Here is a 13477-nt window from a genome sequence, read left to right as displayed (position 1 = left end):
AAATATCCCCCATTCTCTTTAATTATTTTTTATATTCATATATTTGACACAASAAGAAACATTACTTAGCATTCAAAAAAGATAAGCTCGAAACAGCATATTTTGTGTTTGAGAGCTTGCTTGCATTTAAAACTTGGCTGATATAACAACTAGTGATCTGTACAAACAGATCAAGCACAGCATACAACAATCACAGACCAATCTTTCACTTAACACCAAACTGCAACAACAGAAAAGCTACCTGTTCAAGCAGCTAGGAAAGAGAAGGCAAAGCAAACTACCTGTCATTAATCTTCTGTAAACATTCATGCCATCCTTCCTCCTCAGCTTGAGCATTTATAGAGCTGTAAATRTGTGAGGCAGGAGCTGCAGCACCTGTTTAAGCACTCAAATTATCTGCTGCAATGCCTGAGAACAAAAATATCCAACTACATGACTGAGAGTTGGACTCCAAAATGAATCACCTCACAAATGGCAGTAACCAATAATTTCCCCTTTGTCTTTCTCTTGGTGCTAAACATTAACCTAAGGCAGCTGGTTTTAGGATTACCTGAGGCTGAGAGGTCAAATTTATTCCTTCTACTTCCACCCAACCTCCACCTCCACCCCAAAGTAGCCTAATCCAAAGCAGCCTGAATATGTTTAGCCACTTTAAAGTTGAACCATTGATGTTTGGAATGCAAGCTATTGTGTCCAAAACTGGGGTGGAGATGGGAAAGGAGAAGAAATAAACATAGCAAGTTTAAAAAAAAAAAATTGCGCACCAGAATTACAGATGACAGGATTTTTGTGTTGGTCCATGGAGACTTCATCAAATACAGAAGCACCTCAATTTTCTGATACACATGTACTTTCTCAGTCACTTGCTTAACTTGGAAGGCAATTCCATTATTTCTGGACACATTCTTTAAAGCAGCATAATCCAACTTTGCTCTCAAATCAATTAGTTCCCCCTTGTCCCTGTTCAACACACTCAGTTCCCATGCCGTGAAAAGGACTTCTGTGTCCATGCAGAGAAATATCCAGTCTGCCCCAAAGCACTAAAGGCTCCAGATGGGATCTCTTCATGAAAAGAGAGAAGCAGATGAGGAAAGGAGAAATGAACGAAAGCCTTGTATGTAAGGGATATTTTCTTGCATGTCTCCACTCACCAGGAAAAGAGGTAGATATGAGGTCATGGTCATCAGGAGAGGTATCACTGCATCAAAATGATTATGCAAATCTCGCATCAAGTAGTTTAAATTGTTTTCTTTCAGTTTAAATACATGCACATTTGTCAACACTCTACCCAAGGACGAAATGTAAGAGGAAAAATGGTTAAAGATTAAGTGATAAGCACACACACTTTTGAGAGGCAATCACCATAAATCTGTCAAGAGGCATTTGCTCCTTTACAGGTCTGAAGTTCAAAAACACCACTCCATCTAAAATATGACATTTGCCTCCAAGATGCAGTCATTTTCACTACAAACTGCAATTTTGTTTCAAGTGTTATTTACTCCTAGTGATAGAAGACAGAAAACGTAGCCTTGAGAGATGCGAAGGGAAAGGATAATATCGAAAACATGTGCTTCTGTGCTGTGGGAATAGTAAAAAGAAATGAAGGAATCACCTTTATGAAATCAAAGACATAAGAATCTAATGTGTGACATAACGTGTATAAATAGCAACTGATTTTTAGGTACTACATGTTAGGTTCTTTACAATACAAACCTCAGAGGCAATACTAAGACACTGACGAAATACCCCACGTTGGTCATTCACACATAGGCCTAGTTTTTCCTGAAACTCGCAATTATTTCTGAGAAAACCACAGACGATTACTTCATCTTGCTGGGAGGGGGAAAAAAGAAAAAACTTTGCAACTATTCTATAAAAGAGTGTAGCACAATCAAGTTACAGAATACAGTTTCTGAATTTAAAAAATATAAGAGCACTGATTTTGAGCATCACATCAAATTTCTCATATTCAGAAGGCAAGGTTTAGGCTTGCCCCAGCAAATTTATATTATGTATATTATACTTGTGATTTCAGTCCATGTAAAGAGATTTATGAAATTCTGAGTAACATATATGTAGCTACTTGACAGTCGGCCAAGACTTCAGAGGAACTTTCCCTCCAAATTCTCTTTCTCACTGGACACTCAGGCTGCAAACAAGTCTAATTTAGAGTTTTTCAGCACCAGGCTATAAGGTGGATTGCAGATGGCATATACACAGCTGATGCTGAATATAACTTTAGTCCATAAGGAAACTCAAGATCAACTCCAAGCAGGCCTGTCTTCATTTAAGACTCTTCTCGTCAAAGCTTTAGCTATCCTGTGTCAAGTCAGCACTCTGGCTGTCTGAACAACAGTGTAAGAATATGAACCYGGAATTTCATTTTGTATTAGCTCATCAATTTATCTAGATACAGATATTAAATAGGACTAATAACTGATCCCAGTGTAATACTTTAAATAGCTCTAGCTTCCCATTGCCATTGTCACAGATGCCTCTCACTGTACCACAGCTCACTATTCTAAGCCTGTGAGGGGTGCAAGCAAATGAAAACATTTTTGACAGAAGCTCTAGAAATCCTAACTAGCAAACAATTTTGCTTATAAACATTTTATATGCCCTGCTTTTATCACAGGAAACGCTCTACAGTTAAGAATATTAATCTTGGTAGTGTGTTTGTTAACAGAGGAGTTAACTAAAACCTTTGCTTTCACCTACCCTGAGAAAATAAGTTATATTTATTACATATGTCAATGCATCTACAATSGTTTTTATTTTAGGAATCACAGAACTATATCAAGGGCAGATTTTAATCTATGGCTACCTGGAGGAGATTTTCTCGTTATTAACATTTGTTTGAAAGTCTCCTCCCTATTGTCATCATTAGATGTGCTAAAACATACACAATAACATCAGTTAACTCAAAAATTTCCATAATTGCAATGCTGAAGTGCTGTTTTGAGTAACATGCATTCCGTTCCTGGCATCTAAAGAGATAAATATATTTCAGCAATTCTCAAAATAACAGCTGTAGGAAAAGGGGGGGGAAAGGCAAGTTAGAAAAACTACCTTTATTTTTTTTTCTTCACTTACACTTAAACAAGGATGTATTTTCATTATTTAGACATCCAGGCAATGTTGACTTCATTAGTTTAGATGCGAAAAAAGCATATAAATGCAAACTTCATTTGCTTTACTTGAATCTACCTGTATTACTCACTACTGATCAGTTTGTCTTGCTGGAARAAAATTTCTTCAGCATTAAAATGCTTAAAAAAATACTTGAGCACTTAAACATACTGCTAAACAGCAAGTGTCTAGATATCTGCCATTGCAGAATATAAACAGATTTTACATTTWAAAAAAAAATCAAGTCCACAACTAGATTAATATACATATTTCCTTGTTACATGTAAGGAGTTTTCATCTTATAAACACTGTACAGGCCAAAACTTCCAAGAAGGAAATTAATTAGGTGCATAAGAAATACAGATCCTATACATATTTACAATATAATGAAGCAACAAATTTGGTCTAATACTTAAAAAAAATCACATTAGAACAGTCAAGTATCTTCTGACCTCTTCAGCTCAAAAGAAAAGCAACTCCATGAGTTTGAGACAGTCAATACCACCAACAGGTAGAGTGGATCAAGTTATAGAGTATGTTTTTGCAGGCTACATTCAATTTTTTAAAAACAAAGTCTTAAGATCACCAACAGTAATGTAACAATAAAGACCAAAGTACACAATATGTTCATATGAGCACAATGTGTTTGTTCATATGAGCACATAACCCAGTGCATTACCCTTTTGGTTGGTAAGGAAAAATAAATCACAAAGTACAATTAAAATCCCCATAAATGCAATAATGATTTCAAAGGTGTGCATTTATCTTTATTTTAAATGTTACCACAAAACAGTTTAAAAATAACTGAGYATGCCAAAAGGCAAGTGTGTATAGAAAAAAATTAGCGATTAGCTTTAGAACACTTATTAAAAAAAAGAGAATCTGAGTTTTGGTCAACAAGTCTGTCTAGTCACTTCCATCTTTTACTCCATCTTTGCAAGTAACTAGCAGCTAAACATGACAAAAACACACCTCTGTCATTATGGCTTTAAGAAACAAACTTTCAAAAAATTAAACAGGCTACCTTTTCTACAGAAAGCTGATTTGTTCATATTGCAGGCACTTCTTAGGTTTGTGAGTAAAGTACATGACTCATTCTTGTCATAGTATTTTACGAAAGTAGTAATATTACACTGAAAGATAACAAAGTTCCAGAAAACAAAAAGAAATCACAGCAAATTTTGGGTGCTATGGACACCCAAAGAACGGAGAAGGCAACAGAATTCCAACCCTCTTTCATTGCCTTTGCTTTCTAATTCAGATGGACAAATAATCTAAAACCAGCTCTCCAACATCACTATATGGCACGTCCACATGTTCAGTTTAAAGATGTTGTCAATCAGCAGTTATTGTAGTGAACATTTAGGCTTTAACACCAACTCTACTTTAACCAAATTCGCATTTATTTCTTCTTAGTTCTTTCATAGTTCCTCTGTAGATCCTCTCTTCTCAGGTTACTTCAATCTTGCTCATTACTGGAGCACTGCATAATTTATATTATCCAAACATTTTACTTTTTGTACAAACTCTCATCACTATGCAACGCCATTATAAGCATGACAAAAGAGGATTTCAAACTGAGTACTAGAAGTGCTTTTTTTTTTTTTTTTTATTATCACCAGCATTTAGACTATGATCATCAGCTGCACTGCACGTTCCTACTTAATATCTCTGGACACTGACTGTTCCATGGTATCACAGAGAGAACAATCCTGATATGATTTGACTACTGTACCATCAGTAATGCTGGAAAAATAAAATCAATGCAAAAGAAAATTTAAGACTTTTCTAACTGCTTGTGCATCTATTTTTTCCCTTTTTTTTTTAAAAAAGACTGCTGTTACTGAATTCAAATACCAGATTTATGACATCTTTACTCAACTAAGGGTGCTAATATTTTGTAGGACAGGTGAAATGYTTTTGAAGTTTACCATTAATGAAGACAGTGTCCAGTTCATTGGTCCATTTATTGATGGTCAAAAAACTTATTTGACAAAACTTTAAAGCTTCCAGAACAGATGAACTGAAAAAGAGATGTAGGAAAACCAAATCAAAACACAGAGGCATGAGATTTTGTTCCTAAGGGAGTCCTTGGAAAACACGTGCAGTCACTACAGAGATGATTTTTTCTTTAGATCACAAGACAGGAAGTTGAACAGTTGAACAAGTAAGCAATTTTCTGTGTTCTCCTCGCTTCTCAAGTCATTTGTGGTGCTGATTGGTTTTTCTTTTCCTTCGCTTGAACAAACAGCAACACCTGCAAGAGTGACATGGATTACATATCATATAAAGAGAAAAGAGAAAAAATAAACTATAAAACACTTTCTCTTAAACGATGTAGATAAGCCATAGCCACTTATGCAAGAAATATACTAAGCTCTACTGCAGGTGATTGACTTCTACAAAGCTAAGACTATATTGAAGTGCGCACATTTCATTTTTTGGAAACATATTATATCAATCATAAAGTTTAAGGTACTATGTGAGAGTATTAAAAAGAAGGCAAGTTTAATTCCCATCTACTCTTTCACATAATTGTTAATAGGCAAATACAAACTTGAACATCTCAAGTTTGCCTCACCTGAACTGCATACTTAATTCCTTAAGACTCAGTGGAATGACTGAAATTTCCCTTTTGACATTTGGAGCTTTGAGAAACCCCTTCCCGCTAAAAAAATGGTGGAAAATAATGTTCATCAGTGATAAAAATGCTCTAATTCAATGCTGTGATATTAATAAAGTGAAARCTACAGCTTTAAGTTTGCAGTAAAGTATAATGATATTCTTTCATTACACAAAGAAAACCAAAATTGACAATTGTCAATATCACTTAATACAGAAAATTAGATAGTAATAAAACACAAAAAAAAAAAGAAAAAAGGGGGGATGGGGGGGAAGGTGGAAAGGCAGGGTATCAGGTTGGCAGGTAGGTTCCACAGCGAGAGTTAGAGAGGTAAYACAGAGAAGAATTACCGTAGTCCAGGAAGTATTTTTGAAAGCAAATTAAAGAGAAGGAAGCAGCAAGTGTAGAGAACWCTTCATTATCATGCAATGCTAGCCTGGTGTTATTTTACAAAACTCCTCACCATCTCCTATAGAATTAAAGCTTCCATTCAGAAAAATATTCTCAGTACTTCAATTGCAATCTAAAGCAAACATGAAAGCTTCTTGTCTCAGGATAGCCTGCTCAAGGGAGTTCTGTAGCTTGCCTGATGAACTGCTTATTGCACTGCTATGTGCACTATGAAGATTGATATTTGAGAGTTTTTCCTGAAGCTATGGACCACAATAGAAATGACAAAATAGGAATTCATTGCACCAATATACCAGCTGCAAGCCCTCTGGCTCATTAAGCRTTATCTGTAGATAAAGCTTCAAAAAGAATCTTGCTGAGTTTGTTTGGAACATGGGAAAAGGGGAAAGAATTTGAAAACCAGGGAGAACAAGGGTCTAAAAATAAGGTTCTAAATGAGGTGAGAACAACATCCAAGGCAAGGGGAGACAGCAGTTACCTTCTCAAAATATCCAAGGGCACTCTGCCGCTCAGTCACTGAAAATGTAGCAGTGGGCAGAGGCAGACCAGAGCTGCTCTGAGGGTTACATAACTTTCAGTAACAGAAAAAAAAATGGTTATAGATAGAGAGGAAACCCAAAATTAAAATTCAGTAGGGGAAATTATGAGGATAAGTATTTTCACAGCTATCAGAAATAACACTAGATTTACCTTAAAATATTTACAAAGAGAAACATAACTGCTTTGGAAAGCTGCTAGCCACCAAATGCAAGCAAAACTCTTCTCTAAGTACAAGCCTTTTTTTTTTTTTTTAAATCTGTCTACAACTACTAACATTCATCTTACTTAAGATTTGAGTTTGGAAACATATGTATGGGGTTCAGTCTAACTTTGTCCTTCATCCAGCAAAAACTTTTCCCAAATATTTTATAAGATATACATCACATCAAAACRTTTCATAATGATCCCTTCCTTACATGAAGTATAAGGATTTCCTGTGATTCTGTAATAGAGAAACTATTCCATATTCTGAAGACAAACCACTTGTTTGCACATGCTTCAGGCTAAGAGACCTCAAAGAAAGCTTACAGAAGTGTTTTGATTCTTGGTTTTACCATATAGAGAACATATTACATAATAAAGTAAGAAAATAAAAAGCATGGTAATTGTTAATTTATATTCTAGAGACTATCTAGAGACTATCTAGAATTATTTTTTAAAGGTAGCTGTAGTATAGTTAAGGCTGTTGTGGTATATTTTGCATAAATGGAATGCATACAAAGAACATCAATCCATACTCCAAGGACTACTTTGAYTCTCTGTGCAATTTTAAGATGCTTTGGGTTTGTTTCTTTCCAGCAAATTTCAAATCATCCATTGCTGCAATCCCTGTGCTGTCCTTTATTCTTTCTCCATGGCCTATCCAGTTTGTTCCTTCAGTCCTTGAGGTCCTTCTGGCATCTCACATTAGAGAATTCAAGAATTTTACCCTTAACTAATGATAAGAATTGTCTTTTCAACTACCTCAACTTTCAGATTCTGCTTAAGACTCTTAGGAAGCATATTCTTATGCTCTATACTAAGGCTCTTAGGAAGCATATTGAGGTCTTCAAAACCCACCTGGATGCCACCCTGTGCCACATGTTCTAGGTGTGCCTGCTTGAGCAGGAAGGTTGGACTAGATGATCTCTAGAGGTCCCTTCCAACCTTGAATATTCTGTGATTCTGTGATTCTTATAACAACTGTTGCTTTTATTTCATTAATTTTTCTACTGTATTYCAATTCAGGAAATTTCACTATATACATCTCAAGAGTTCTTTGGTGTAGAAAAATAAATCTGCAAGTCTACTAAGAATACTGTGATAAAGGAATATGAATTCCATATTCTGTCAGTACTGTCAATCAGGGGATCAGCGTTAAAATCACTCCTAAAATACCTGCTCAGAAACACTAGACCCAGTAAACCTTCCAAAGTCAAATAAATTCAGCACGTTTAGACAGGCCTGCAGGTGTGGGCTGAAGTTTCATGAAAAAATGTAATTCTGTTGCTAGAGCTCTAACGTATAACCTCTTGAAGAATCATAACCATTTACAGAACTTATGGCGTATTTCCGGAATACTGTCACTAGAGGGCCTCATAGAGGCCCTAAACACACATTACCTTACAACGCTTGAAGACAAATACAAAGCTAGAGAATAAAGACACTGTTATGGAGTAAAATACAAGTTTACCKCAACATTCAGTGCCCACTAAGAAAGTGCAAAAAAGACCCCTAATCTCCCTCCATGCTTTACCCAGTTTCATCAATAGGAATTATGCTGTCAGCCAGAAATGATTTTGCTTTTTCTGTGGAAGTTAGATGACTTCTGAAATAGGACTCAGGCTAGAAATCTCAGTACTGCTTAGTAATATTTCTCATACTACTTCAAAATCCCTTTTTTTTTTTTTTTTTTTGTTAAATACTCTTATCACTTGGGCAATCCCCCAGCACAGCAAAGCAACTTTAATTCTCATTTGTGATTATATAGCTGCATTTTTATACTTCTCATCTAGTATGTGACAGCAGTTTACTGTAGAATTATTAGCACGTACTTCAACAATGTGAACTGCAGAAATGATATAAAATCATTTCATTCTCTTCTCCTGCTTGTCCTTATATGTCAGCCTCTGGCTGAACCTTTTGATTACTCAAACTAAACATTTCTGAGGAACACTGTTCTGATATAGACGGCTAGCCATGAGTTTAGGAAAGAAAGTCTAATTGCTTAGTGGTAACTGGAAATACATCCATAGAAGTCCCGAATCTACAGCGAGATATAAGTAAATGTAAAAATGATTTCCTTACATGATAAAAGAAAACCTAGGCTCTGCAAGTGCTCGGGTAGAGCAGCAATCAAATTATTTTCCTTTCTACAACTGTTGTTGTGCTCGAGAAAAAGCTAAAATCTACTTTTCAAGAAGAAAAAAACCACAGCCTTAATTTAACATTGCTAAATTAACTAATTAAATACTAAATCAAATTAAATTGACATTGCTAAAGTCAGGCTTGTCTGACTTTACCTGAGGATAAAATCCTCAGAGGCAATGCAGTAACTGAGGAATATTACGATAAGGGATAGACTAGAACAAGTTTTTGCTTTCAAATATGAAGAAATATTACAAGTAGGTATAAGCATAAGACATTAAAGAAAAGGTTATTAAACATCTTTTAAAAGGTCTTTAAAGACCAAAGTAATAACYTATTGACAAAATAACAAATCTCCTTAAAAAACAAAATGCCTTTGCTACAGACAGGAATGAATATTGATATTGCATTTCCTTACACTGTTCAGCAACTGATTAACAGCAACCCCTTTGATATTGTAAGCTTACAACTATTATGCCCCAAAATCTACTTAAGCCTTCTCAAGAATTGGCACTAATAAAAGTACRTATACCTATACACTAGTGTTTGGTGGCCCTTCTAAAATTCTATTCTCAAAAAGATGAGATGTTAAGAATAGTCTTTAGCTATCAGGATCTGTATTTTTGTACTTCTTTCCAAGATTTTGTATTTTTTGTATGCTTGATTAGTTGAATGTATAACCATATCAATGATCCACCACATATTTTAAAAATATATATATAATTTCCCAATTAAGTTTACTGTAGTTTTTAGGCATCCTGAAGTTTTTTTTCAGTAAGTCATTAATAGGCTAAAGACTGATACTTTCACAAGTACAACATTTAAAGAGGTAATGAGCAAAGTTATCACTACTTGTTCATATATGTGTGTAATTTTCTGTACATTAAAACACTAGTTGAACACTCTCATCCAATCTTTTCCTCTTTAAAATAGCACAGTAAATAAGTAAAAACATTGTACTAACTGAAAAGGATTAAATAAGGGTACACCAGAGACTACACGGTTTAAAAGCAAGCATGATTTGCAGCAGGCAAAATAGCTCCTCAACATGGCTGTTTGTAGAAATTAATTGTTTAAATACTTTTTTTTTTCCTCCAATTTCCACTATGAATTGTTATGTTAAACTTGTCGATAGCAAGGTTTAAAGCAATAAGAATACAGCCTATGGGGCTATTTCTGCCTGCTTCTCTTTCAGCACTCACCACATGTTCAACACTTTCTGGCAGCTATATACAAAGAAAATAAGAGAGAAAAGAGAATCAGAATGCAATGCAGAGGAAGAATTCTACATTTATTTTACACATACATTTTGGTGGTCAGAACACTATTTTAAATTAACTATTTTGAAGTTAGTTTTAAAAAAATCAAACATGCAACATGCTACTGAGAGCTGCAGTCCAAAAGAGCACAAAAAACACCATTTCTATATTTAATGCCAAAATTAAGTATAGCACTGTACTATTTTGCCCCACACCAGTGGTTATTTAGTTCAGATGAGATTTTTCCAGTAAATAGATAAGCAGCTAAGCACACAGGATCAGAAGAATACAAAACGAAGTACATACTTTGTTTCATCCATGACTTCTACCTCCGCAGGAGCTGTGATGGGTGCATTTGAACAGCCTGCAGTTGGGTCATCTGTGTTCAATTCTCCATTTGTTGAACTTACTACCTGTAATCACCAGAAATAAGTGAAATCGTGGTAGTGTCACACTTTGTATCTGTAAATTCCTGAAGTTACAACACATCTTCAGGACTTATTTTAGTTAATTCCGCAAAACCCTGTATACTAGCGTATAGTATATAGGGTTATATTCCCAAAATATTCCCCAAACCTAGTATACTTTCATCACCTTTACTAGTGGATCAGTGATCTGTATAGAAGACTCTCTAGAAGACAGAAGACTAAGAGCAATTCTGCTCAGCAGGCTTGCAGATTCCCCTGAAGCATCCTCTACAGGCCTTAAGTAAAGGCATAAAGCAGAACCAGGGCCTTTTCCTTTCTGATACAAATTCAGGCTTTCTTATCTCAGGCTCCTTTGTTTCCTTCTTTGTATGGGCTGACTGAGCTTTATCTCAAAGAACAGTCTTCAGGAAAAAAGGTTACAGATCCAACAGTCTAGATACTTGTTCTTGGTTCCCAAGATTGCAAAAGCATTACTAACGTAAAAAATAGATGATGTTCAATGCCATTAATTTCCTTTCAAGTTCCTCCATAATTCAGGAGTCTCCAGAAAAATCCTAGTTCTCTGTGTATCTTTGACTTTAAACCTAAAAGAACCTATTTTCTCTCACTATTTCTATCAATTTTATAATTAATGTAGCCATTAACAAAAGAATCTGTTTTAATTTCAGTTTGGTAATTGTAAAGGTGGAAAGTGCAGACATATTCTAACCTGAAAAACAAATTTAAGATAAAAACAAGAATCATGTAATCATTACAGGAGACTAATATTACATAAGCAATCAATCACATAAAGAAGTGGAAAATACCTGTACTGAGCCACCATGTCTGTCAGCTGCTAAGTGAGCTCTCAAGTGGTGTGGATTGTTGTGCTGGGAGTCCCAAGCTGCCCTATGATCTGTTGACTATCATTGTTAGGATGTGTTAGACATAAGAAAAGGAAAAATAAAATTCAGAATATTAAACCATTCGTGCATATTCTAAAAATAACAGAATCTACATATTCAATTCCAATAAAGAATGTACATCTATACTATCTGTATACAAACATGTTTACAATTCCATTTGTAAACTGAAGAGCTGCAACTTAGCTAAAACTAAATCTCTCATAAGAAAATTATCTAATCATGTTTTTCTACCATCCTGATTTAAAAAAGAGAAAACATATATGGTAAATCTTTTGATTAAAGACAAAGTAATGCTGCTAGTGTCACATGAGCGATTTACCTGATTTTTGGATTGCTGCATTTTATCTTTGTGCTGATGTGCTTCTCTGTTTGATGACAGTGCAGAATCTGAATGAATTGAACCCACTGGAGTAGGCTACAAATATAAACATTATGTAGCAACTGGTAAAAAAAATAAATTTTCTAAGTCTTACAAAAAATTACCGCATCACAATCCAAAATAGTCTAACTGTATCACTAATTGTTATGCAGTTATGTCAAATTATTAGGTTAAAGCAAAATTACAGTAGAAATTAGCTAATACCAAAAATATCAAAGCATATCCTATTTTCTATATTCTTTAAAATGTAACATAATTAGCGCAAGCTTTTGTTTAATTATAAAGCTGTTTACTTCTAATAAATTATGTTATTCTATACTGACATGAAGGTGTATATTTAAATTTGTCTGGTATCGCCACAGTTTTCWAATTGGTCTGTGCATTATTCAGAAGACTGAACCCAGAACAACTACATAAAGAAACAATTATGAGTATTATCTCATGTCAATTTGCAATGAGTTCTCTCCTATTAGGATTCACTTATGAAACATTCTGGTGATAGTCCAAAGAAAAAAAGGTTTAAAGTACATTTTCACACTAAACACTGCAAGAAACGTCAGCAATACAGTGTCACAGTTCTTCCAGGGACTGGCAGAGGAACTTCAGGGGAGAATGTTCAACCTGAAATTGTTTAATTTATGTGCACAACCACTCTCCTATTCAGTAAAAGACAACATCTACATTTAAAAAAAAATCTTATTTTACTATTAATTTGAAAAAAAACACAGTATTTAGTTTTACAGACAGGCAGTGAAAACTGTTTTCCTACATGATCTTTCATTAAAAATTATGTGTATAAAAGCATACAGTTTCTTCACAATTAACTAATCAATATTTAGTATAAATCTCAGATATAGGCTAAGTGCTTTAAAAAATATTGTAGAAGCTGAGATATTCCCCAAATAAAGAGAAAAACATGCAGAGATAATAGTCATTTGTCAAGTTTTGAAGTCTTTCTTCAGTTGAAAAAAGTTTTCATTTCTACTTTTTTTTTTTTTTTTAAGACAGAAAATGGATTCTGGTTGATATTAAGATAGGTGCATGTTTGGTAAGAGACTCAATATTAAAAAAATCAATCCATAAATTAACATATGAAAGTACATTTAGAAATGGATTTGTAATAGAAGTTGTTAACTACTCACAGACAGTGCGAGAAATACACATATGTTAAAATTCAAGACTCAGGTACAAAACTAATGAGAAAATCCAGCATCTTAACAGATTAACTGTACTCACCAACTGCTTGCCAATCCAGTCATATTCATAATCAAACACATAGCCCTTGCGATCAAATAAGTCTGTGAAAAGCTTTCGTAAGTAGTCATAGTCTGGCTTTTCAAAAAAATCCAGTCTTCTCACATAGCGTAGATAGGTAGCCATTTCCTCTACATTAAATAAGAAATGTGCATAATTGTCATGTGTGTTTCAAAGTCTCTCCAAAAAACATTATGCCATYT

The 13477-nt window shown here is 34.6% G+C and overlaps 1 protein-coding gene across 7 annotated transcripts in view; it reads right to left on the bottom strand.

Annotated features, from left to right (window-relative positions):
- Nucleotides 1–3435: 3435 nt before the first annotated feature.
- CSNK1G3 (casein kinase 1 gamma 3) overlaps nucleotides 3436–13477 on the bottom strand; it is a 50050-nt gene continuing 40008 nt past the window's right edge. For 4 of the 7 annotated variants that reach the window (XM_026046557.1, XM_026046559.1, XM_026046560.1 and 1 more), the window contains 7 exons: nucleotides 13257–13405; nucleotides 11961–12056; nucleotides 11543–11638; nucleotides 10615–10721; nucleotides 10252–10275; nucleotides 6642–6734; nucleotides 5348–5386 (listed from right to left, as the gene is read on the bottom strand). In XM_026046557.1, coding sequence (XP_025902342.1) covers nucleotides 6677–6734; nucleotides 10252–10275; nucleotides 10615–10721; nucleotides 11543–11638; nucleotides 11961–12056; nucleotides 13257–13405 — 530 coding nt within the window. In that variant the 3' untranslated portion in view covers nucleotides 5348–5386; nucleotides 6642–6676. Of the gene's footprint in view, nucleotides 5387–6641; nucleotides 6735–10251; nucleotides 10276–10614; nucleotides 10722–11542; nucleotides 11639–11960; nucleotides 12083–13256; nucleotides 13406–13477 lie in introns of those variants that run through there. The other 3 variants (XM_026046561.1, XM_026046562.1, XM_026046563.1) reach the window with 3 other exon arrangements.

This window comes from Nothoprocta perdicaria, unplaced genomic scaffold (assembly GCF_003342845.1).
Source record: "Nothoprocta perdicaria isolate Ctin4 unplaced genomic scaffold, notPer1 scaffold_45, whole genome shotgun sequence".
NCBI lineage: Eukaryota > Metazoa > Chordata > Aves > Tinamiformes > Tinamidae > Nothoprocta > Nothoprocta perdicaria.
This window is presented reverse-complemented; position numbering and strand designations above follow the sequence as displayed.